This window comes from Genypterus blacodes, unplaced genomic scaffold (assembly GCF_046128005.1).
Source record: "Genypterus blacodes isolate CSIRO-AG114 ecotype Tasmania unplaced genomic scaffold, CSIRO-AGI_Gbla_v1 ptg000309l_1, whole genome shotgun sequence".
NCBI lineage: Eukaryota > Metazoa > Chordata > Actinopteri > Ophidiiformes > Ophidiidae > Genypterus > Genypterus blacodes.
The window spans coordinates 165,001-187,292 of NW_027467098.1; the positions used below are offsets into that span (position 1 = coordinate 165,001).

Sequence of the window (22,292 nt, forward strand, 5' to 3'; positions counted from 1 at the left end):
TGTGTGTGTGTGTGTGTGTGTGTGTGTCTCTAGACAAAATGCTCACCGTAGCAACCAACAGGTCGGGTTTGCGTTTTAGCACCACAGAAGCCGTTTCATCGATGAGATCAAAGTTTCAGAAACAAGAAGCTGGGAAAGAATATTTATTTATTTAGTTTTTGTATCTACAGATGATAGAAAGTTCTGTTTCCTCCTGTGTTCATTTGAAATCTTTCACTCTGAAAACAAAGAAACAGATTTTATTCCTGTCCCTTAAAAGTTGAAATCATACTGGAACATTTCTGAATCGGGACAAATCAAGTCACGTGACCTTCGACCTGCGACTCCACGTGGGCAAGAACTTCCTCACCAACGGCAACAACAAGCAGGAGCAGATGTAAGCTACAGAAACTACATCAGGGTCTCTCTGTCTCTGTCTCTCTCTCTCTCTGTCTCTGTCTCTCTCTCACTCTGTCTCTGTCTCTGTCTCACTCTGTCTCTGTCTCTGTCTCTCTCTCACTCTGTCTCTGTCTCTGTCTCTCTCTCACTCTGTCTCTGTCTCTGTCTCACTCTGTCTCTGTCTCTGTCTCTGTCTCTCTCTCACTCTGTCTCTGTCTCTGTCTCTGTCTCACTCTGTCTCTGTCTCTGTCTCTGTCTCTCTCTCACTCTGTCTCTGTCTCTCTCTCACTCTGTCTCTGTCTATAGGGAGGCAGTAGTCGAGTGGGTAGAGCTTCCACTTAAGAACCGGAGGGTTGCCGGTTCGAGTCCCTGCCGAGGTGCCCCTGAGCAAGGCACCGTACCCTCAAGTGCTCCCCCCTCTGCGAAGGGTGGTAATATAATGTAATGTAAGTCGCTTTGGATAAAAGCGTCTGCCAAATGATCGTAATGTAATGTAATGTCTCTGTCTCACTCTGTCTCTGTCTCTGTCTGTCTCTCACTCTGTCTCTCTCTCTCTCTCACTCTGTCTCTGTCTCTGTCTCACTCTCTGTCTCTCTCTCTCTCTCACTCTGTCTCTGTCTCTGTCTCTCCCTCTCTGCTGGGCCTTTTCTACTTTAAATGTTGCCTTTCCAAACTCTCTGGCTGACGTCTGCAAAGTTTCTCTTTCTCAGAGCGGCCCGTCCTTCCCACCTGCTGCCGGTCTCCAGGGACCGCAGGGTTCCTCACCAAATCCACCGGACTTTCCAGGCTGAGCCCTCACCGGTCCCGTCACACACTGTTGGACACATCTGTTGCACACGCCCGTCTCACCTGTCCGTCATGTCACCCACAGACGTTTCTGATTAACACCAGCGAGGAAACGGTGAGTCAGGCAGCAGGTCGGTTACAGATCGAGTATCAGACCGGCGCTGAGGATCTGCAGACTCGGCAGAATTTCAGATTATCACAGGAAAAAAACATCAAATTGACTTTTTACTGCAGAGGATTAAAATAAAAGTTGAATGAGAAGACTAAGAAACAGTCAAAGTCAAATCCCCTAAGATGACTGAAGAGCTTTGGACTGTTGACGGGTCAAAGGTCAGCCAAACGCTTCAACGTAGAAAAGACAAACTTTAATCAAGAAGAAATGATGAATAATTATTTATTGTAGGAAATTCTGAAATTTCTGAAAAATTGACAAAATCTCAACAATGCTTGGATGTTCTTATTCTCTATTTGTTCCTGCTTAATTCCTAATTCTTAAAGATTAAGACAATAGATAAAAATGTTAGAAGTATTTTCAGGATAAAATTTAAAACTCCAACTTGATTTTTCTTCTGGAGGCTCAAAGTCTCTGCAGCCCAGAGGAGCGTCCAGGCTGAGCTGCAGCTTCATTTACAACAAAAAGAAAATGTTAAGGAAAAAAAATGGAATTGAGGAAAAAACCCTTGCTTTTTAAAAGTCACAATTTTACCTGGAAAATGAAGCAACGGCCACAAAGACGTGTGAAATAGATCTAGAAACATTTATACAAGAGAAAACATCTTTCACAAGTTGATTTTTGTTTTTAGGGAAAATAAAAAAAGGTAAAGTTTCAGGAAAGTTTATTTCCTTATCACTTATGTTCATTATTCAAGAAGATATCTGAGTTATTGATAAACTTCTACATTCTTTGGCTGTAAAAGGAAACGGAATGAAAAGCAAAATTGAAAATTTGACATTAGAATCTTTAAGTAAACCTCAAACAAACAAACAAACAAACTTAGAACTCTTCAAGGCTTCACTGTAAAAAAGAAATACAAACTATTTCACTCAAACATGAATTTATTTACAAAATATGAATCTAAACTGCAGCTGCTGTCTCTGTCCAGCAGGGGTAGAGGGAGGAGAGAGGGGGAGAGGGGGGAGGGGTGGGGAGGGGGGAGGAGCTCTGAGGAGAAGTGAAAGCGAAATGAAGCTTTGAGTATTTAAAGAGGAAGTCTGCTGTCTGAGACGTTGGACAAGCGGCAGAGGACGAAGCCTGAGGACAAATCACAGTAAGGACAATTTAGAACTTAAAGTTTCCCTCTGGTCTGCAGTTTGAGATTTGGCTTTCTCTCTCTCTGTCTCTCTCTCTTTCTCTCACTGTCTCTCTCTCTCTGTCTCTCTCTCTTTCTCTCACTGTCTCTCTCTCTCTGTCTCTCTCTCTTTCTCTCACTGTCTCTCTCTCTCTCATAGTCTCTCTTTCTCTCACTGTCTCTTTCTCTCACTCTCACTGTGTCTCTCTTTCTCTCACTCTCACTCTCTCTTAGTCTCTCTCACACTCTTTCATTCTCTCTCTTTTTCATTTGAACAAACATTTTTTTGGCACAAATGAAAAAGTGAAAGTTATTTTAAGTTTCACTTTTTCAGTCTCATTTGCTTTCACTTGATTGAGCCTTTAAAATGGTGAGGACGTCTCAAACATGTCTGTAGCGTGTATTGAGCGTGTCTTGAACGTGTCTCAAACATGTCTGTCTGTATCTCTGCATCTCCTCCTCTATCGCTCCATCTCTCCTCTCCTTCTCTCGCCCTCAGAACCCAACAGGTTTTTCAGGCTGGACGTTTCTGTGTGACGTAAAAGCGCCTGACAATCATTCAGGAGTGAAATGAAGACGATGTGACCTCTGACCCCCAGCCCTGCAGGACACTGAGCTCTGAACTACAATAGCTTTGTATTTTTTTTCTCAGCACCTCCAGTTGTCAGTCATTTTTTTTTAAGTAAATTAAAAAAAAATATTTACATTTTTATTAAGAACTATTACTACTAATTTTACTAAGAATCTTAAAAACACTTTTTCCTCTGAGTTGTTTTATTTTCTGTCATTTCTAAGTGACTTCACTTTGTTTTGCTTGATCTGTGACCACAGCAAGAATTTGAATTTAACCCAGTTAATTTTTATTTATGTCTCACAAAAATCTAGATATATTTACAAAATGTCCTCCAGTGAAGTAACCATGACGACTGCTCTTGTTGGTTTGTGTTCTAGCCGTCCTGCTGCGTTTGTGGGCGGAGCCTGGCGCAGAGCTCCAGGTACTTTGGTGGGTGGGATTGTAACGGAACCCATAATGCAGCTGTGATCTGAGCCCAGCTGCTTATGAGCTCCGTTTCCATCCCACAATGCACAGGAAACAGCGACCACGAGAAGATGGAGCAGAAGTCCTGAAGGAAACCCTGCAGAGAGGACAAGGTGACACAGACGTCTCCTAAAGGTGTCCACAGCTCAGGCAGAGTAAAGAAAGATCACACTCTCACTTCAGATCAACGCTTTATTGTCTGAACGTTTCATCAGACGCTCAGAGTATAAAAGTATCTACAATCATAACAAAAGAGTCAAACAGGTCTTTAAAAAATGAAACGCGTCCTGTGACAGCTCATCAAGGGTCAAAGGTTACGCTGCAAAGTTCCCATCCCTTCGTCTTAGTGCTCCTCGGCCCTGTGCCTCACTTCCTGTCCCGGTGCTGAGGGTTTGTTTACACCAGTTGGTCCTTGACTTCAGGCCGTCCGGGGCTCTAAACGTCTCATGGCGTCGCTTCCTCAATGACACGTTTTCTCCCGGATTGCTGACAATCAAAACACGCAACCGGGAATTCCGTGTCAGCCAAGAGCGACACCCACAGCACCGACCAACACCAGGGCCGGGACCAGGACCGGCACGCCTGCACTGTACAGTCTGTTTGTTTAGAATAAATATGAGACGTGTGTATGTGTGCGTGAGTTCATGTCTGACTGAAGCACGACACACCTCCACATGTTCCTGCCTGAAGTCACATTGTAGTAACAAAGAAGCCTGATCCAAACACATATGGAGGCCCTCTGGCTGGTCCTGGTCCCTGGTCCTGGTCCCTCCACTGTCAGCGTCCCGAAGGTCCCGGGAACTTGGCAAGCAGCCGGTCCAGCAGCTCCAGCTGTCTCTGCTGGTGGTCCTGGTCCCTCCTCTCCGTCATGGCCTCCAGCTGCCTCAGCAGGCCGCTCTGCATCTCCCTCTCGTGCTCCATGAGCCGCTGCAGCCGCTCCTCCTCCTGCGCCTGCATGGCGGCGTCCATCTCCCTCAGCTGGGACACGGTGGCAGACACCAGCGTGGTCACCTGGTCCATCACCGTGGTTTTCTTCTTCTTCTTCCGAGGAGCAGCGTGAGCTACAGGAGAAGAAGGAGAACAGGTCAGACATGTTGACACAGACGCACAGGCACACCTCTCCCTCTCTACCTACCTCTCTCTCTCTCTCTCTCTACCTCTCACTACCTACCTGTACCTTCCCCCGGGAGAGTTCCGCCATGATGGCCGCTCTCGGGGGATCCGGAGGTCTCGCCGCTCCGGTTCCCCGCGGGGCTCCTCGCCCCCCAGATCCGCTGGCACATCTCAAAGTACGGCCACTCGGCCCAGCCTCCCCCCTGCTGGCTGAGCTGGTTGAACTTCCTCCTCAGGATCTTCAGCTTGGTGATGACCTGACTTTTGCCCCTGCGGTGTCCGCGCGCTCTCATGCTCTCCGCCATCTTCTCGTACACCGCCGTGTCCCGCACCGTCCCGCTCAGCTGCCGGTGGACGCCGCCGTCGGCCCGGATGAAGAGCAGCGCCCTCGTCTCCGCGTCTGTCCAGTTTCCGCTTATCTTCTCTCTCATCGTACTGCTTCGTCTTCTTTTACTTCTTCTTCTTCTCTGGTGTTCTGACCCATCGCAAACTATTTAAAGGCGCAACACCGCCCCCTGCTGTACTACACCGGAGCGTGCAGCGCCGTGTAAACATCTTTATTAGGCTGAACTCCAGCATCAATGTAAACATGTGGGCCTCACGTGACCGGGTTTTCACCTTTGACCCCTTTAACCCAACATGGACCCCTAGGTAGGTGTGTGTGTGTGTGTGTGTGTGTGTGTGTGTGTGTGTGTGTGTGTGTGTGTGTGTGTGTGTGTGTGTGTGTGTGTGTGTGTCTCTCTCTCTCTCCTCTCTCTCTCTCTCTCTCTCTCTCTCTTACTGATGGGTCGTAGATGCTCTGAGTCGTCCTGCAGCTCGTCCTCCTCCTCTACAGGTCCCAGGTGTTTGTCGATCTCCTCATCGTCCCCTTCGTCCCAGAGACCAACCACCACGTCGGTGTCCTCCTCTTCCTTCACGATGCAGGCTGTAGGCGGCGGAGGAGGAGGAGTGGGCGAGCGGCTCCTCTTGCCCGGGCTCCCCCCCGCAGCCTTCCCGAACACTTGGTGGCACTGGTCGTAGAAGGGCCAGTCCGGCCCGGGGCCCAGGCTCTCAGGGTGCTGCTGGTGCTTGAGGTACTTCTTCCTGAGCGACTTGAGCTTGCTGATCACCTGCATGTGGGAGCGCTGCACCCCGCGCTCCGCCAGCAGCTGCGCCATCCGCTGGTACACCACCGAGTCCTTCACCGTGCCGGTGATCTGGTTCCGGAACTGCTCGGAACCGCGGAGCGACAGAAGTTCTCTGATTTCGTTCTCCTGCCAGTTGTGCATGTTTCCGTCCGTGGAAACGCCGAGAACGAAGCGCTGCAACTCCGTGAAAACAAAACAAGTCCCTTGTAAATTTGCGCCGTTTGCGTCACATTCCTGCGACGGAAACACGAAAATAGCAGGAGACGAAGGGACTACTCTTGTTTGTTTGCTTTTCCGTTAACTTTGTAAATGTTTACACTGCGGACTTCGTTTAACTTTAACTGTGTTAAGACTGTGAACTATTAATAAAATAAACTAAGAATGAAATGATATATTAAATAATAAACGAGTCTCAATCAGAGGGCTCTAATTTATATGAACATTTAAAGCTCAAAGTTAAAAATTAAAGTTTAAAGCTCACGAAATTTCCAATGTTTTGTAGACTTTATATAACCAAAGTTTGTGTTCTTGGTGTTCACTAGAGCGTTTTTAAATGATTTTATGCCCATTAAGTACAACAGATAATTCATCCACTGACCTTCTGTATAATTAATGGGGTTGATTTATTAATTATTTATAATTATTTATACATTAAAACGTTGATTCTCTATGATCATGCTTCAACATGAGTGTAAGGTTGAACGGCCATTTGTTTACATGTTAATGTGTAAACAAACTATGGGTGCAGTACCCCTGTCGTACACAAGGTGGCAGCAGTATAAGCGTGGTTGACTTGTCCATCACGGAAATAAACATCGAAAGAAACACGAACAGCATTTCATTAGTTCCGCGGAGGGAAAACATCCAGCGCAGCCCGGACAGAGGATCGATCCGTGATCAGCTCACGGCCGGGTGATCGCGTGTTCAGAACCCCGGTTTGGTTTGGTTTGTGACGGACTCTCCTCGGCTGTGAGCGCGGCGCGGATGTAGCTCAGCCCCGCAGCAGAGCTCACCTGAGTGCCGCGGTGCTGATGGAGAACATCGAGGAGTCTTCGCCCCTCCGGATCACTCCCACGGTCCGGGCGCTGAGCTGCGCACTGCGGGGAAAACGCGATCATGTCTCCGCTCCCACCGGCCGGGGCGACGGCGAGCCGGAGAAGCTCTGGTTCAAGGAGAGCAGCGCGAAGAATCTGCGGAACAGGGACTTCTTGTCGCCCACCACCATGCTGACCACGCTGTATGCGGACGCTCAGGTCGGGCTGCCTTCTGCACGTATTTGAGGATTTGTAGCGTTACGTCGTTATTTTCACTCAAGTGTAGCGAACACGTTGCAGCTCGTCATAAAGCAGGACTCGCCATTTTAATGTAACGTTAGCAGAGTAAGACGTAAACACGGTCGGCGTCATTAAAGTGTGTTGTCCGTGAACCTGGCGCACTGTGTTGACTGCTGAGCTTTAATTTGCGCATTAATACCAAAGGTGTTTTCCGTGATTCCAGCCAATCACAGCCGCTGACCGGAACTACCTGCTCCATAAAGCGCAGCTGTCGTCATCCTGGTTGCTTTGTGGCAGGAAAATGCCCGGCAATCTCCTACGAATTGTAAATGAATCACGCCTAAAAAAACATACAGTGCGGACAAATAGCGTTAATGTGGAAGCAACGTGACGGCGCTGACTCTGTCCCGTCACGATCGACCGGACATCCACGGCCTGCGGCGGGTGATGATTAACCCCTGAATGTCAGACGCGATGTGGGTCAGATAGACGCGAATCAGGCCGAGCAGCTGCGGGATTGGCGCAAAGGACCTTTTGCTGTGAACACTCAGCCCTCAGGCATCTCTGGCTTCTGATGCGTGTGTGTGTGTGCACGCTTCATTTTCCCCACTATCACTGTGAGCACGTGATGAGTGTGGAATGTCGAGAATGACGTCTTCATTTGTGTTGCAGAAGCAGTGAATGTTACAGTTTGAGAACCTAGCTGGAGCGTGTTCGGGCTTTTTAATTGATTAATGACTGAATTGAGCGTCTGGTTGTTCAGTTGTTGACTCAGTGTGATTGATCAGTTTCCTCAGCAGCAGCAGCAGCAGCAGCCACAGCACAGATGTGTTTATAAAGCTGATGTTCGTTAGTTAACATCTCATTATCGGAAAATATCTTCTTCTCCTAACTCTTTATCTGCATTCAGTCTTTGTCCACCTCTGATCTTCCTCTGCGTCCTCCAGGTCCCTCCAGCAGTGATGTCCAGGGTTCTGTCCCTCCGCGGCGGCGGCGTTCTCCCCATGGCCGGCGGCGAGGTGATGGGCGAGGGCCTGAGGGTGAGGGTGGATCGAGCCGCCACCTTCAAGTCCGTCCTGGCCGGCGGAGCCACCGAGTACCTGAAGCCCTGGGGTCAGAAGCAGGGCTGCGTGGTTCTGAACTGTCCGGCCCTGCACCCCAAACCCAACACACCCACTCCTGACACCATGAGCCTGGGCCAGCTCAGGACCATTTTGCTGGCCGACCACATGGGGGCGCTGCTGCGAAGACAAGGGTGAGTGTGTGTGTGTGTGTGTGTGTGTGTGTTATTGTTATTATACACACAGATTCATATTTCCTCTCCAAACTCTTCCTGCTTGCTGATTCCTCCAGCTTAAAACTTGTAGTTACCTTCATCATCATGGGATCAAGTTTCATGAAAGTAGGAGAATCCTGTCGTGACCTCCTTCTCTCCTCGTCCTTCAGGTTCACTGTGTCCTACTGCCCCGCGCTTCCAGAGGACAGCGACGTCATCCACTTCCTGCAAACCCTGGGCGTGGAATGGCCGACGGCCCCGCCCGCCTGGTCCAACGAGGAGTGCGAGGAGAAGATCCGGAAGGCTTTGGAGAGTTCCCCGCACAGAGAGAGGGAGACGGAGCGCGGCAGGAGGACCAGCGGGGGCAGGAAGGTGGAGGAGGGAGAGAACGAGGGGGCGCTCAGGGTCAACCTGACACGAGTGTTCCAGGAGGAGGGGCTGCTGGGATACGACCCCAGCCTGGGTACCTGCACAGGTGAGGCGTGAGGCACAGGCAGCCTGCAGGGACACGGCAGGTTGTGTGTTTAAGGCTCAGATCCTTTCTCCTGTAAGCTGTGAGAGGTTTGACTCTGTGTGTGTGTTTGTTTCAGTGCACAGAGACGCCGTTTCTCACCTGGCACAGCTGGACCTCGCCACAGCCGACTGCACGGTGAGACACACACACACACACACACACACACACACACACACACACACACACACACACACACACACGTGGGCTAAGCTTTGATTTGTATATGAACCCTTGGTAGGTTTCCACGGCAACAGCGTTACATGTGACATCATGTCAAGATGAGTTTCGCCAGCAGCAGATAGCAATGCTGTGGAGAGCCAGCGGAGCAACACACACGCAGGTAACACACACACACACACACACGCGCAGGTAACACACAAACACACACACACACACACACACACACACACACACACACAGGCTCATGCCCTGTGCTCCTGTCCCTCCTGCAGAAACATGTGGTGTGTGGTCCTGTGAAGACTCCAGGCTCTCACCTCTCTGCTGCTCAGTACTTACAGTAAGACTCTCTACTCTCCTTGGTTCCTCTGCTTCTCTACTGCTCTTCTTCTTTTGTCTACTCAACTCTCCTCCTTCTTCTTCCAGCTTTCTGTATTTCTTCTTTAAACTTTTTCTTTTTCTTTCATCTCTTCCTGCTTGTTTCCTCTATCTTCCTCTCCTTGTTTCCTCTCTCCTCCCCTCCTTGTCCCCTCTTCTCTCTCTGTTGTTTGAAGAAGCTTCAATTGTTTCTTTCTCCTGCAGGTTGAGAAGAGGTCAGATGAAGGAGGCTTCAGAGATGAAGTATGGAGATCAAGTAGAAGGTGTGTGTGTGTGTGTGTGTGTGTGTGTGTGTGTGTGTGTGTGTGTGTGTTTCCAGTTTCTCTCAAACTTAAGTGAATTAATTCTTGTGAAATGTCGCCTCCTCCAGGTCAGACTTGGGATGACATCATCAGGGTCATGACCTCTGCTACTGTCAGATTCGAACTGCTGTCGACCGTCCACACCAGTCCTGTGAGTGTGTGTGTGGTTGTGTGTGTGTCTCCGTCTGTCTCTCTCGATGCTTTGCTATGTGCACAGAAGGATTAACGTGTGTGTGTGTGTGTGTGTGTGTGTGTGTGTGTGTGTGTGTGTGTGTGTGTGTGTGTGTGTGTGTGTGTGTGTGTGTGTGTGTGTGTGTGTGTGTGTGTGTGTGTGTGTGTGTGTGTGTGTGTGTGTGTGTGTGGGGTCAGGTGACCCTGGACATGCAGAGGGAAGGGGGCGTGTCCACCAAAGGGCCCAGGGGCGGCGTGTTTGTGATGTACAACTGCGCCCGAATGCACACACTGTTTGACAGCTACGAGAGAGGAGTGGAGAAGGGTGAGCGTTGACTCCTCCCACAGCAATAATCAATAATAATCAATCTGAACCACTTACGGTTGATACGGTTCTACTGAGCTCATTCTGGCAGTCAGCATCGCACATAATACCTTGTTTTTGGCCGTTCATGTCACAGTTGACAAGATTCCGATGTTGATCTCTTTGCTTTCACGACTGTTTATGCAGGATTGTATCCAGAAATCCCAGAAGGCTCCCAGCTGGACTTCTCTGCTCTGAAAGAAGAGGTTCTATTCTATTCTATTCAGTTCTGTTCTATTCTTTGCCGTCAAGTTTGACTCAATCAGCACTTTGCAGCATAAACTGGACTGGACTTGTTGTTTCCTTCGGCTCACAGGGCGAGTGGCTGCTCCTCTTCAATTACCTCATTCCTTTCTCCGAGCTGCTGGACCAATCGGGTCAGGCGTTGGACTGTGAAGGGGGAGGGGCCAGAGTGAATATTAAGACTGAACAGGTCGGACGAAATGGACGTCTGGTGTCAAATCAGACCAGAATCATTTATTTATGAATATTCATTTGTTTAAAGTGAGATTTTACAAAATGTGAGCAGTAATTTTAAAATTGAAAAAATTGAAAAGAAACGAATGATTGTCGGGAATAATGAGATGTTGCTGTTGTTGTTGTTGTCGTGGTTACTCAAACAAACATGTTGTGTTTTCTCAGGTGTGTAAGTTCCTGGTGTCCCTCAGCAAAGACTTCAGCTCTTACTACAACAGAGTCCACGTGCTCGGGGTGAGGATTTACTGTGTGTGTGTGTGTGTGTGTGTGTGTGTGTGTGTGTGTGTGTGTGTGTGTGTGTGTGTGTGTGTGTGTGTGTGTGTGTGTGTGTGTGTGTGTGTGTGTGTGTGTGTGTGTGTGTGTGTGTGTGTGTGTGTGTGTGTGTGTGTGTGTGTGTGTGTGTGTGTGTGTTTGAGTGGGGCTGAGAACAGAGAACCTTACCTAACCAGTTTAGTTCACAATGACAAAGTAGCCGCAAATTGAATCTGAAGGATGAACAGTTGTCTGTGTTGGGAGAGTGGAATACGTCTTTGTGTAAATTCAAGAACAACAGTACGTCAGATTAACCCTTCGGTAACCTCCTTTGACCCGGCTAAGACCCCCAAACTGAGAGGCTCTTTTCTCCCTTCTGCTGGCCCACAAATGCTGAGGCGTTGATCAGGTGATGCAGAGACCCTCAGCTGCACTCTTCACCTGTTGACAGATATGTGTTATCAAGCCCTCCTGGAGTGAGGATTGTCAAATCCTCTGTTTTACTGTTTTATTACCAGATTGAAGCCTGAGACCTAAAAAAAAAAAGGCAAAAGCAGTTTGAGTGACAGCTCAAATCCCTTGAGGCTGCCGATTGTTTATAAACAACAGGTGCAGCCAATTAAGCAGAGAGAGAGCTGAGTCAGTCTGAAGGCAGGAGGTTCCTGAAAACCACATGTGGAACATCTGGCTCTGAGGCAAAAACTCTACCTGCTATCTGAGAACAGATTGAACCATGAGAAGCAGGAGAACTTCCTGAATGTAAGGATGTATTTGATGTGAAGACAACCAAAGAATGAAGGAGACCCCACGAGTTGAAAAAGACCTACAATAATTTGCTACACCATTGTTTTCTCTTGAATCTGCTCCTGTCCCATCTCCAGGAGCCGCTGCCTCATCTCTTCAACCAGATGTTTTGTCGCCTGTATCTGCTGCGAGCGCTGCGAGAGCTCTACCACAGCGCCCTGGAATCCCTGAACCTCCCGCCCATCAGGCAACTATAGCCCCAACGCAACTCACCAGCCTCAGGCACAGACCTCACGGGAACAAATCACCAGACTCACCCGCGCCTTTCTCCTCTCACATTGTGTCAGCGTAGATTTCACCCCCAGAGCCTTTGATCTAAGCGCCGTGTAGCAAATGCAGCCTCAGCGTCCTCCAGCAGTTCCTGTAGTGAAGTCACGGTAGATAAGTGTGCACTGCGTCCTTAAAGGCCTCACTGTTGACACCCTTTTAATTAGTTTTTAAATGTTCTTCCTATATGCAACCATAATGTAAAATGTGAGGTTGAAGTATTATTTTCCCAATCAATACGTCACGGATTCCCACACTGTCTGCCAGAGGAAATCCATTCATTCACATTACAGCTCAGACAAATACAGATCAAAGGCCCGGTCTGTAGCCTGTGCTACAACCATGCATGCAAATGTAAACGGAAGGCTTTGCGAAAGGAATACAATCTCATTTCTTTGTGGTATAATCTTGGTCAAAGCTAACGAGGTGTAAGTGCCGTCTGTACAGATGTTTCCCCACCTGTACATTAGTGTTCAAATACAGAGGAACGGCGTCGCCGAGCTGATGAAACTCTACTTAACTAGTTTGATCAAACCGTCTATGTTGACTTTGTTGTGGGATTTACCAAAGTCAAGTATTGAAAACTTCCCACCCTACAGTTTGAGAACCACAGATGTATAGGATCCAAAACCCACTCAGGTTCTTGCGACGTGGCTTCTATAGACAGGTGTCAGCCGAGCGTCTCCTGACAAACAGAACTCTTTGTAGTTCAGGCCACACCCACTTAAATTTGGCAGCAAATTGCACCCAAAGGAATCTCTTTGTTACCACACTGATCACACACAGACGTGTTGTCGTGTGGGAACATTTAGTGTTGATTTCCTCCTTGTCAAGTGAAAATACCATTTCATCAGACATGAAGCAACACGGCCTCCTTATCCTTTTAGCAACGGACGCCAACCTCCACGTCTCATCTCCACAGTCCAACCTACAGACGCCTTCTGAGTATGACAGCGTGCTGCCACCCAACTGAGCCGTGTTCCCCTAAGTCCTGACCCATTTTCACGTACATTGCTTATTTCAAAGTAACAGAGGAATATTTATTGTCCGTCAAATCTCAAACTGTCCAGATTGTTGTGCGTACGAGTCCTAAAGGCCCCCGGGTCGGTGTGAGTACTCGGAGAATTCTTATCTTGCTTGAAGAATACTTAATGTCCAGTAATCACAACAACATGCCAGAAGTATCAAAGTGTTCATACATGGATGGTGAGTTCAGCATATTCCCAGTGTTGAGGATGTTGTGCCATATTGGTAGGAAACGCATGAAACGGCATGAAAATACAACAAATATACAGAGTTTTATGACTAAAAGTGTTATTTATAAACGTGTTTGAAGGCGAGCCGTCGGTATCTGAAATGCAGAACTGTGTTGACGTTTTGCCAACTGAGTTCTCTGGTTGTTTGTTGAAGAGGTACCACAGCTCGCAGCCTTCTGTTGTATGTCAGAAGAAACTGGGTGTTTTTGTGTTAAGTGTGTAAATTTTTACATTTTAAAGTAAATTTGTTTGTATATCTTATAAGTGGAAACACTGCATGGGAAGTTGCTCAGCAATCCTTAGATTTCACCTCTTAGCCTTTTAATTTACCACCTTATCTTATTTACACACACACACACACACACACACACACACACACACACTTGCAACCTTCTTGTGTGAAGTTTTCATGACAGCTTTGAAACCAGATGCTACTGTACACACATGTGATCAATATCAATAAATGATTCCTGTCTTCACCCAGTGAATCCTCTGGATTTTGTTCAGGTCAAAATTTTTGCCAATAATTTACTAGATTTAAAGAGAAAAAACGAAATTATCGAATAATAATAATCATAATAACATAATTATCAAACTACGACAACGGGTTCAGCATGAATCTGATTTCCTCAGCTTTGGAATGTCTTTGTTAGCTTTGCTTCAAACTTGGAATAGAACCAAAGTCTACTTTGTGAATGGTTTCTTTCTTTCCTCTTCACTCTGTGACCCTTCACTAAAAATTCAGGAAACAAATCAGAGAGTTCAGGTTACCAATGGCAACATTCACTGTTGATTTCCTCGTCTAGAGAAGGAAAATTCCATTTCATCAGACATGAAGAAAGGTCAAGGTCATCAGGTTTGACCTTGTTTCCCCTCCACTGCTTAAAGTTTAAGCAGCAGGCAGCAACCTCCGTGTCCCAGTGCCACGTTATAACTACACACGCCTTCTGAGTATGACACCGTCCACCCACCCAACTGAGCCGTCCTGTCCCATCCTGTCCCGTCCTGTCCCATCTTCATATCTCTGAAACAAAGAAGAAGAAGTGTTTATTTAGAAACAAGCTTTGTGAGGTGGTCTAGATGAGTTGAGAGCTGCTGAGCTAAACACTGTTGGATCTCATTGTTGACTGAAAGCCCTTTATTCTGACGGTCCACTATCCCGTTAAACAAATAGCAGTTGCTCTGAAAACACTTTGAGTTCAGTTCAATGTCTGAAATATCTATCAAACTGTGAACGGCCGCAGAAGTTCCTGCTGTTGCCGATTTCCTGGTTGCGTCTTCACACGTGAGCTTTTTGTGCTACATTGTTAACGATGGTATATCATATCTGTGAGTGCTGGAATTTTGGTGTTTTACATAATAACTATTTACAGTTAACATATGGTTCTACTGACAAAGCACATGCGTGATGACTTTGCTTCGGCTTTCGGTCCAATTGGAACTTTTTCTGATCTACGGCTGCGCTAAGTTTGAAGCTAATCTAACAAACGCTACTTGGACACGTACTCATACATTTATGAATACATGTATTGTCTTTGCTCCCTCATCGCTCTGTGACAGGTGACCGCTCTGTCACATCACAGCTCATGATCACGTTTTACCTCCCGTGACCACATCCTGGCAGCGTAAATAAGGACTCAGCTCTCTGATTCAAGGCACCCTACTCATCCTCACATCATCATCATCATCATCACATCTCAGCGAAGGTAATATTTTAGAGCTTTACCTGCTACGTCTCAAATCGATTGTATTAATATTTTTAAAAATCACAATTGTTTTTGAGATTAAATTATTTTTCCAGGGCGAACAAGGAAATTATGTTTTTTATAACTTAACTTTTAGCAATGCAATGCATTTAATATTTTGGAATGTGAAGTTTGAATGATTTGTGTCATATATTTACACTGATCAATTATTTTCCGGATACATTTTTTTTTATTACCCTCAATGCGGGAGGCAGTAGTCGAGTGGGTAGAGCTTCCGCTTAAGCTTCCGCTTAAGAACCGGAGGGTTGCCGGTTCGAGTCCCTGCCAAGGTGCCCCTGAGCAAGGCACCGAACCCTCAAGTGCTCCCCCCTCTGCGAAGGGTGGTAATATAATGTAATGTAAGTCGCTTTGGATAAAAGCGTCCGCCGAATGATCGTAAAGTAATGCAGATAATTTTGGAAAAGAACTTTGTAAGTCAGAAATCCCTGAGGCTGTTTCCAGGTAAACTCTCACGACTGCACGTATGTTTCCTGACTCACAGCGGCTCCTCAGATGGCATCGTACGCTCTTTTGGTTTTCCTCCTGTTCTTCACCAGTGGACTGGTGAGTAAAATCCCCCTATGGTGGTGGACAACGGAGAAGCAGGCTGTCACCTTATTCTTTCTAGTGACCTTTGAATGTTGCAACAGAACCACCAGGGGGTTCTGGTATGCAGCTTCACCTCACAGCACTCTGGCATTTGTAGTATGTGGGAGCATGAAGGCTTTACCAAGCAACCAGATTTGGTAAAACTCATGTTCAAGCCTTTTGATAGATTATTTTAGTTTTCACCTCGTCAGATGGCAATAAAGTCGATTCCTTTTGTGCAAATTCTTTATCTGGTGAAACTTTAAAGCTAAATAGTTCCATGAACTTGAAGGTCCATCAACTACCACAGCAGGAACTTTCCATGTCTGCTGTTTGTTTCATTCAGTTCGTAGTATTTACAAAATATAATATGAACTTTAGAATACTGACTAGCAAACGCCACTTGGACACGTGCTCATGCATTTATGAATACATTTCTGAATTGTCCTTGCTTCCTCGTCGCTCTGACAGGTGACCGCACTATCACATTCGGTTGTGTGCTTGTGAAGAGGCCGAGCACAGCTGGTTGCAGAGCTTTCAACTTGCCTTTTCTGCACATTTACACGTGTTATATTCAAACGTGAGAATTCTTCACTTTGAATCTTATTTTGCACAAAAATGTTCACAATGTTTGATTCTTTCCATAAATGTCCCTCATCCTTTAAAGAACTTTGTTTTCCACTCTTTCCTCCTCGAGCGCTCACCCCACAGTTTGAGAACCACAGATGTATACGTACAGTCCTAAACCAACTCTGGGTCTGGTGGCATGGCTACTATAGACTGGTGACAGGCGAGTGACTCACTCCTGTGATACAGCACCTTTTATAGGACGGGTCATGACCAATCAAATTTGGCAGCAAATTGCACCCAAAGAGGAAAGAATCTCAAATACAAAAGAGACGTCTGTTATCTCACCTTGGCACAGACTGTCTGCTCCTGAAAGATTTCCCCACAAAAGATGTTGGAGGAGCTGTGAAAAACATACAGTTTGAAATAAAATAGCAGAGAAGCTGTTGAGGCTGAAACAAGTGTGGCCTGTATGAACGCACGCGGGACGGAATCAAGGAATCCTTGAGAAACCGATCAGATTCATCTGAGTCATCTGTGGACCTCGACAGGTTAAAGGGCCAGTTTGTCTTGCACGTCCTGTCTGTTTGAAGCAGCAACATGTGAGAAATCTATGAACAAAGGAACCAGTGTCAAAATCAGTGCAAGCAAACCCAAGCCGGTGCTGATCAATGGATTCTGCAAACGACCAAAGCAGCCACACCTGTTGAAGAAGGAATGGAGTTTGACTGCCGAAAAATTGCAGTGGTTGTTTAAAACACGCAGAAAGTATCCCACAGAATTCCTTTGGGGTAAGGAGTGGGAATATTATTATTTTTTTCATTTCCTTGTTTTCACTTATGGGACACAGAGACACGTTTGTGAACATGTTTTACATTCCATAACCACAGCCTGCCTATATAACCACTCAGCATTCAGATTAGAGGCAGTCTGCTCATCCTCAAATCATCATCCTCACATCACCATCATCACAGAAAAGGTATTAGTAAAACAGCAATTTTTATTTTTTAATTTTTTTACCTCAATTTCCTTGAAGACTACATTTTTTTCGGGGGTAACAAAGATTGATTGGTTTCATGACTACTAAACTTTTTTTTAAATGTATTAATTATTGTGAAGTTATTGGTTTCGTATTTACAAAGATCAATTATTTTCCTGACAAAGGTTTATAATTTCACTCCATGCAGATAATTTTGAAAAATAGAAAACAAATTTGAAACATCAGCATTTGATTCAAAAGTAGATGTAAGACAGAAATCCCAGGTTTCCAGGTAAACTCTCACGACTGCACGTATGTTTCCTCACTCACAGCTCCTCAGATGGCATCGTACGCTCTTTTGGTTTTCCTCCTGTGCTTCACCAGTGGACTGGTGAGTAAAATCCACACATGGTGTTTTTTTGAAAGGAGAAGCAGGCTGTCACTTTATTCTATCTAGTGACCTTTGAGTGTTGCAATGGCATTTGTAGTGTGGGTAATATGAAGGCTGTTTAGAGAAGAAGAAACCCAAATTAGAATTTTAATTTATGTTGATTTCCATCTTGTGAATGTGGTTACACAACGAGATTTAAGCTTCAAGCAACCAGATTTGGTAAAACTCATGTTCAAGCCTTTTGATAGATTATTTTAGTTTTCACCTCTTCAGACAACAACAGAGTCGATTCCTTTTTTGCAAATTCTTTATCTGGTGACTTTAACTCCCACAGCAGGCACTTTGCATGTCTGCTGTTTGTTTCATTCAGTTCGTAGTATTTACAAAATGAAATTTGTACTTTAGAATACTGACTGAAATGCTTAACATCAAAGTCTGAGCTAATGTGTGTTGTTGTTGTCCACAGAGCTGCAAAGACAAGGATGAAGAGAAGAAGCCACCAGGTTGGTATGGTGCATGTGAAGGTTTTACTCCTGATGCTGTGTTTGTCTCATTAACGGTTTTATTTTGTACTGTAAAATTGTGCAAAATAAATCCCAGGTAGAGTCTGAATTTAAACATCAAAGAGTTAAATGTTTGTGTAAATGGAGACATATGAGCCAATGATGATAGAATCATCATTCTATCTGGTGGAACACACTGCCCCCTGGTGGCAGGGATCTGTGCTCTTCTGTTTCTCACATGGTGACTTTGTTACAGCTGGCTTCTGTCCCTCTGGCTGGAGTCTTTTTGGTACTCGCTGCTTCAACTACTTTGGCATTGGCAAGCCTTGGGTCGATGCCGAGGTAACAGATGAAGGCAACAGTGACGCTCACCACAATACACATTTGACACCTTGCTAACATACACACATTGCTAACAGAAGTCTCTACTTGTGCTGTTTTCATCAGCAGGTGATAAATACCACCTGGTAAACACAAACCAGCTCATTGCATGAATGTTTGGATTATCTCAGATTAGTTCTGTGCACTTTCCCTGTCAAAGGTCCCCAGCCAATAGAATGACAGGAGCTGCTCTGACCAGTTAAAGCTGTGCCTTTATTCCAAAAGTAAAGAAAGCAATGTCAGCTGGATTGGCTCCAGACCGGGTTGCCTGGGTCGTTTTGAAGTTTTCTAGTCATCAATTGACGGAGACAGAGATGAGAGGCTTCTTCTTTAATCTGATTAAAGAGTGTTGTTTCACAAGGTGAATACATAAACTGACTTTCTTAATGTCAAATATGGCTTTTAGTACTTGTGTGTGTGTGAGGGTGGGCAGTCGGCTCTCTCCACTCTGCCAAGTAAAAAGGACTTCTATGAACACAGTACTCCAGAGCTGATACAGGCTTGGACCTTCATTCAAGACCATCTATTGGCCTGGACACCATTTGTCTGCCAGCCCAATCATGTTGTGTAAACATGACTTGTGCTGCCCTTTGTTTGCAATCTACGTTGTAAATGTGGTATTGTCCAGTTTCCCAAACACAGCATTTGGTTTCACGTAGACCTGCTGTGGAAACTACAGCATTGCATTTCAACTGCATTGACTCTATATAGACTCTTGTCTATCTATTGATGTTAATTTATACCTGATTATGTTTCTCTCTCCTCTTTTTTCTGACCTTTTTCTCTGCGTCAACCATTAGTTAGCTTGCCAGACCATAGGAGGAAATCTGGCATCTGTTCATAATGCAAGTGAAGACGCCTTCCTGAGGAAACTGATCTTCAACAAGTCTGGAAGCCACAGACGTACCTGGATTGGAGGCAGTGATGCAGTGAAGGTGAGATCTCCACCAACGCACAGGAGCTGATGAACTTTTAGAACCAACCAGATGCAACTTGTTTCTCTGTAGAGATCCATGAATAGACTCCACATGGCATCAAGACATCTTATAGATAAACATCAATGCTGGCTTAATGCTGTTGGATGTTGCTAGATAGAAATGAACCAACAACACACACATAGACCCACAACAGAATGACCTAAAAAGAAGGAAAATTGTGTTTTGGAATTCAGAACCTAGACCACAACACAGCTGAAACATGGGGGCGTGGCCTGGACAAAAATGCAAATACGGCACGATTCGCAAAATATGTGGGACACTTTGTGCCCACCTGTTTAGTAAATGCATGTCCTTGTTATGAAGCTACGTCAAGTTCATGTTTATTCAAGGTATAAACACCAACAGACAAACAATTGTGTAACACCTTTGAACACATTTTCTCAGAGAGTAAATCTGATCTCAGTACCTTCTGTTACTGTAGGTAGAGAGTTTGTCTGTGACTGGGACACATTTAACAAGGAAATAATGAGGCCAAAGGGTTAACTACTAACTTTAACTAGTAACTAACTTTTTGATTCAGGAGGGCGTTTGGCTGTGGAGCGACGGCTCCAAGTTTGTCTTCAAACGCTGGCTTCCTGGGCAGCCCGGCAACAGTGGAGGCAAAGAACACTGCATGGAGATGAACCTTGGAAGTATGTTTTTTATTCTTGACTTGCTGAGTGTGGTGGACAAACTGGTTCTTAGGTTGTAAGACCAGTGAAGGGACTCTGATCTGGTATTGGGGCAGAAAGGACAACCGTACAATACAGATATGGCTTTTCATATGAGCAAAGGAGAGAAGAGGAGGGTGGACGGTTTCAAGGGCGTCAGAGACGCCACTGTGTCTCTGCACCAGGTCAAGCAGAAGCGATAGTGCGGGCGCCTCCTGGCTCCTGAGATGTCCAAAATCTGAAAGCACGATAAACATATCTATGCTATTTCATTACAAAGGTTAAAGTCCAGCCTGGCACACATGAAATGCTTAAACACATACAGATCATTATTTTTCCAACACTGAGGGCTGTTATTTAGGGGAGCATTTTATTTACCACCTTCAAATGAGCGCCTGAACGCAACATGACAGTATTACATTACAATCAATATCACAATGCTTTTCTTTTTCCCCCCTGCAGCCAAATGGAACGATTTTCCGTGTACTGCTGGATTCTCGTACATTTGTGCCAAAGACGTCTGATGCTGATCCAGTCCCACTTCCTGAGTGTTGAGAACGGCATCTTCAGCCAAAAGGAGGTTTTCTGGTTGATTCTTCCAATAAACAGTAAACAATATTAAACAAACATGCAAATCAAACTGAAATTTAGAAAATTAAGAAAAGAATAAAAAACATCTTGTATCAATATAAATGAAACGCTCTCATCAGCATAGAGGGAAGGGAATGAAGGGGCTCAGAACCAACAATTAGTCTGTAGCGACGCAGCTCAATACTAAACCTTCAACCCAAACTGAGTGAAGATGTTCCAGCAGTGTGTGTGACCTCTATGCTGTCACTTTTACTTTGCTTGTGGTGTGTTTAGCTTTTTCAACTGCCTCTTGATTCTATCATATTATAATCAATCAATCAATCAAATCAATCATAAATACAAAAGCATTTATCAAAACTATAACTGTGTGGTCTGTGGTTATTCTCTGCTGCTCAAACATTCTGAATCTACACATTATCCCATGAATCACCACTGGTGTACTTCAAACACATCGCCTTCAGGTCCAGTTTGAGTAAAAGTCATTTAGCTGCTGATGTTACTGCTACTAAAGAATGAACGTATATTTAATAACTCGACTTAAGTATTGCTTATTTCAAAGTAACAGAGGAATATTTATTGTCCGTCAAATCTGAACTGTGCAGATTGTTGTGCGTACGAGTCCTTAAGGCCCCCGGGTCGGTGTGAGCATTCTACAGAAGTTCCTGCTGTTGCTGATGTCCTGGTTCCGTCTTCACACGTGATCTTTTTGTGCTACATTGTTTACTCTGGTACATCATATCAGTGAGGGCTGGAATTTTGGTGTTTTACATAATCCATGTATGTACAGTTAACATATGGTCCTACTGACAAAGCACATGCGTGATTACTCTGCTTCGGCTTTCGGTCCAATGGAAACCTTTCCTGACCTAGTACCTCGCTAAGTTTGAAGCTAGGCTAGCAAACGCCACTTGGACACGTGCTCATGCATTTATGAATACATTTCTGAATTGTCCTTGCTTCCTCATCGCTCTATGACAGGTGACCGCACTATCACATTCGGTTGTGTGCTTGTGAAGAGGCCGAGCACAGCTGGTTGAGGAGCTTTCAACTTGCCTTTTCTGCACATTTACATGAGTTATATTCAAACGTGAGAATTCTTCACTTTGAATCTTTGATTATTTTGCACAAAAATGTTCACAATGTTTGATTCTTTCCATAAATGTCCCTCATCCTTTAAAGAACTTTGTTTTCCACTCTTTCCTCCTCGAGCGCTCACCCCACAGTTTGAGAACCACAGATGTATACGTACAGTCCTAAACCAACTGTGGTTCTGGTGGCATGGCTACTATAGACTGGTGACAGGCGAGTGACTCACTCCTGTGATACAGCACCTTTTATAGGACGGGTCATGACCAATCAAATTTGGCAGCAAATTGCACCCAAAGAGGAAAGAATCTCAAATACAAAAGAGACGTCTGTTATCTCACCTTGGCACAGACTGTCTGCTCCTAAAAGATTTCCCCACAAAATGATTGACCCAAAGATGTTGGAGGAGCTGTGAAAAACATACAGTTTGAAATAAAATAGCAGAGAAGCTGTTGAGGCTGAAACAAGTGTGGCCTGTATGAACGCACGCAGGACGGAATCAAGGAATCCTGGAGAAACCGATCAGATTCATCTGAGTCATCTGTGGACCTCGACAGGTTAAAGAGCCA

General features: G+C 45.5%; 3 protein-coding genes across 5 annotated transcripts; 2 read left to right on the top strand and 1 right to left on the bottom strand.

Annotated features, from left to right (window-relative positions):
• Nucleotides 1-3,678: 3,678 nt before the first annotated feature.
• On the bottom strand, nt 3,679-6,537 carry LOC142988275 (uncharacterized). Of its 3 annotated transcripts, none has more exons than XM_076137395.1 (2): nt 5,387-6,537; nt 3,679-4,553 (listed from the first exon to the last, which is right to left on the bottom strand). In XM_076137395.1, the coding sequence occupies exons 1-2, from the start codon at nt 5,871-5,873 to the stop codon at nt 4,270-4,272; spliced, it is 771 nt and encodes a 256-aa protein (XP_075993510.1). In that variant the 5' UTR covers nt 5,874-6,537; the 3' UTR covers nt 3,679-4,269. The 3 variants fall into 3 exon arrangements, with proteins under 3 accessions (XP_075993510.1, XP_075993511.1, XP_075993512.1); XM_076137396.1 differs by lacking the exon at nt 5,387-6,537 and adding an exon at nt 4,664-5,348; XM_076137397.1 differs by lacking the exon at nt 5,387-6,537 and adding an exon at nt 4,670-5,346.
• Nucleotides 6,538-6,571: 34 nt separating this feature from the next.
• Nucleotides 6,572-13,723, top strand: dalrd3 (DALR anticodon binding domain containing 3). The gene is made up of 13 exons (XM_076137394.1): nt 6,572-6,985; nt 7,954-8,261; nt 8,453-8,757; nt 8,873-8,931; nt 9,035-9,136; nt 9,249-9,313; nt 9,556-9,614; nt 9,722-9,804; nt 10,023-10,149; nt 10,336-10,394; nt 10,505-10,621; nt 10,831-10,899; nt 11,799-13,723. The coding sequence occupies exons 1-13, from the start codon at nt 6,764-6,766 to the stop codon at nt 11,916-11,918; spliced, it is 1,695 nt and encodes a 564-aa protein (XP_075993509.1). The 5' UTR covers nt 6,572-6,763; the 3' UTR covers nt 11,919-13,723.
• A 3,348-nt stretch (nt 13,724-17,071) lies between these two features.
• LOC142988288 (galactose-specific lectin nattectin-like) lies at nt 17,072-20,609 on the top strand. The gene is made up of 7 exons (XM_076137411.1): nt 17,072-17,123; nt 17,456-17,514; nt 17,981-18,017; nt 18,274-18,359; nt 19,199-19,333; nt 19,917-20,028; nt 20,509-20,609. Exons 2-7 carry the CDS (start codon nt 17,464-17,466, stop codon nt 20,568-20,570), a joined length of 483 nt encoding a protein of 160 aa, XP_075993526.1. The 5' UTR covers nt 17,072-17,123; nt 17,456-17,463; the 3' UTR covers nt 20,571-20,609.
• Nucleotides 20,610-22,292: the final 1,683 nt, after the last annotated feature.

Bases quoted from the DNA above. Each gene is read 5' to 3' on its own strand.
- LOC142988288 (XM_076137411.1), top strand. From the start codon at position 17,464: ATGGCATCGTACGCTCTTTTGGTTTTCCTCCTGTGCTTCACCAGTGGA. The intron at 18,360-19,198 runs GTAACAGATGAA...GTCAACCATTAG, and splicing joins AGCCTTGGGTCGATGCCGAG to TTAGCTTGCCAGACCATAGG. The intron at 20,029-20,508 runs GTATGTTTTTTA...TCCCCCCTGCAG, and splicing joins CATGGAGATGAACCTTGGAA to CCAAATGGAACGATTTTCCG.
- dalrd3 (XM_076137394.1), top strand. From the start codon at position 6,764: ATGGAGAACATCGAGGAGTCTTCGCCCCTCCGGATCACTCCCACGGTC. The intron at 6,986-7,953 runs GTCGGGCTGCCT...TGCGTCCTCCAG, and splicing joins CGCTGTATGCGGACGCTCAG to GTCCCTCCAGCAGTGATGTC. The intron at 9,615-9,721 runs GTGTGTGTGTGT...CGCCTCCTCCAG, and splicing joins GTATGGAGATCAAGTAGAAG to GTCAGACTTGGGATGACATC.
- LOC142988275 (XM_076137395.1), bottom strand. From the start codon at position 5,873: ATGCACAACTGGCAGGAGAACGAAATCAGAGAACTTCTGTCGCTCCGC. The intron at 4,554-5,386 runs GTAAGAGAGAGA...CTTCTCCTGTAG, and splicing joins AGAGCATCTACGACCCATCA to CTCACGCTGCTCCTCGGAAG.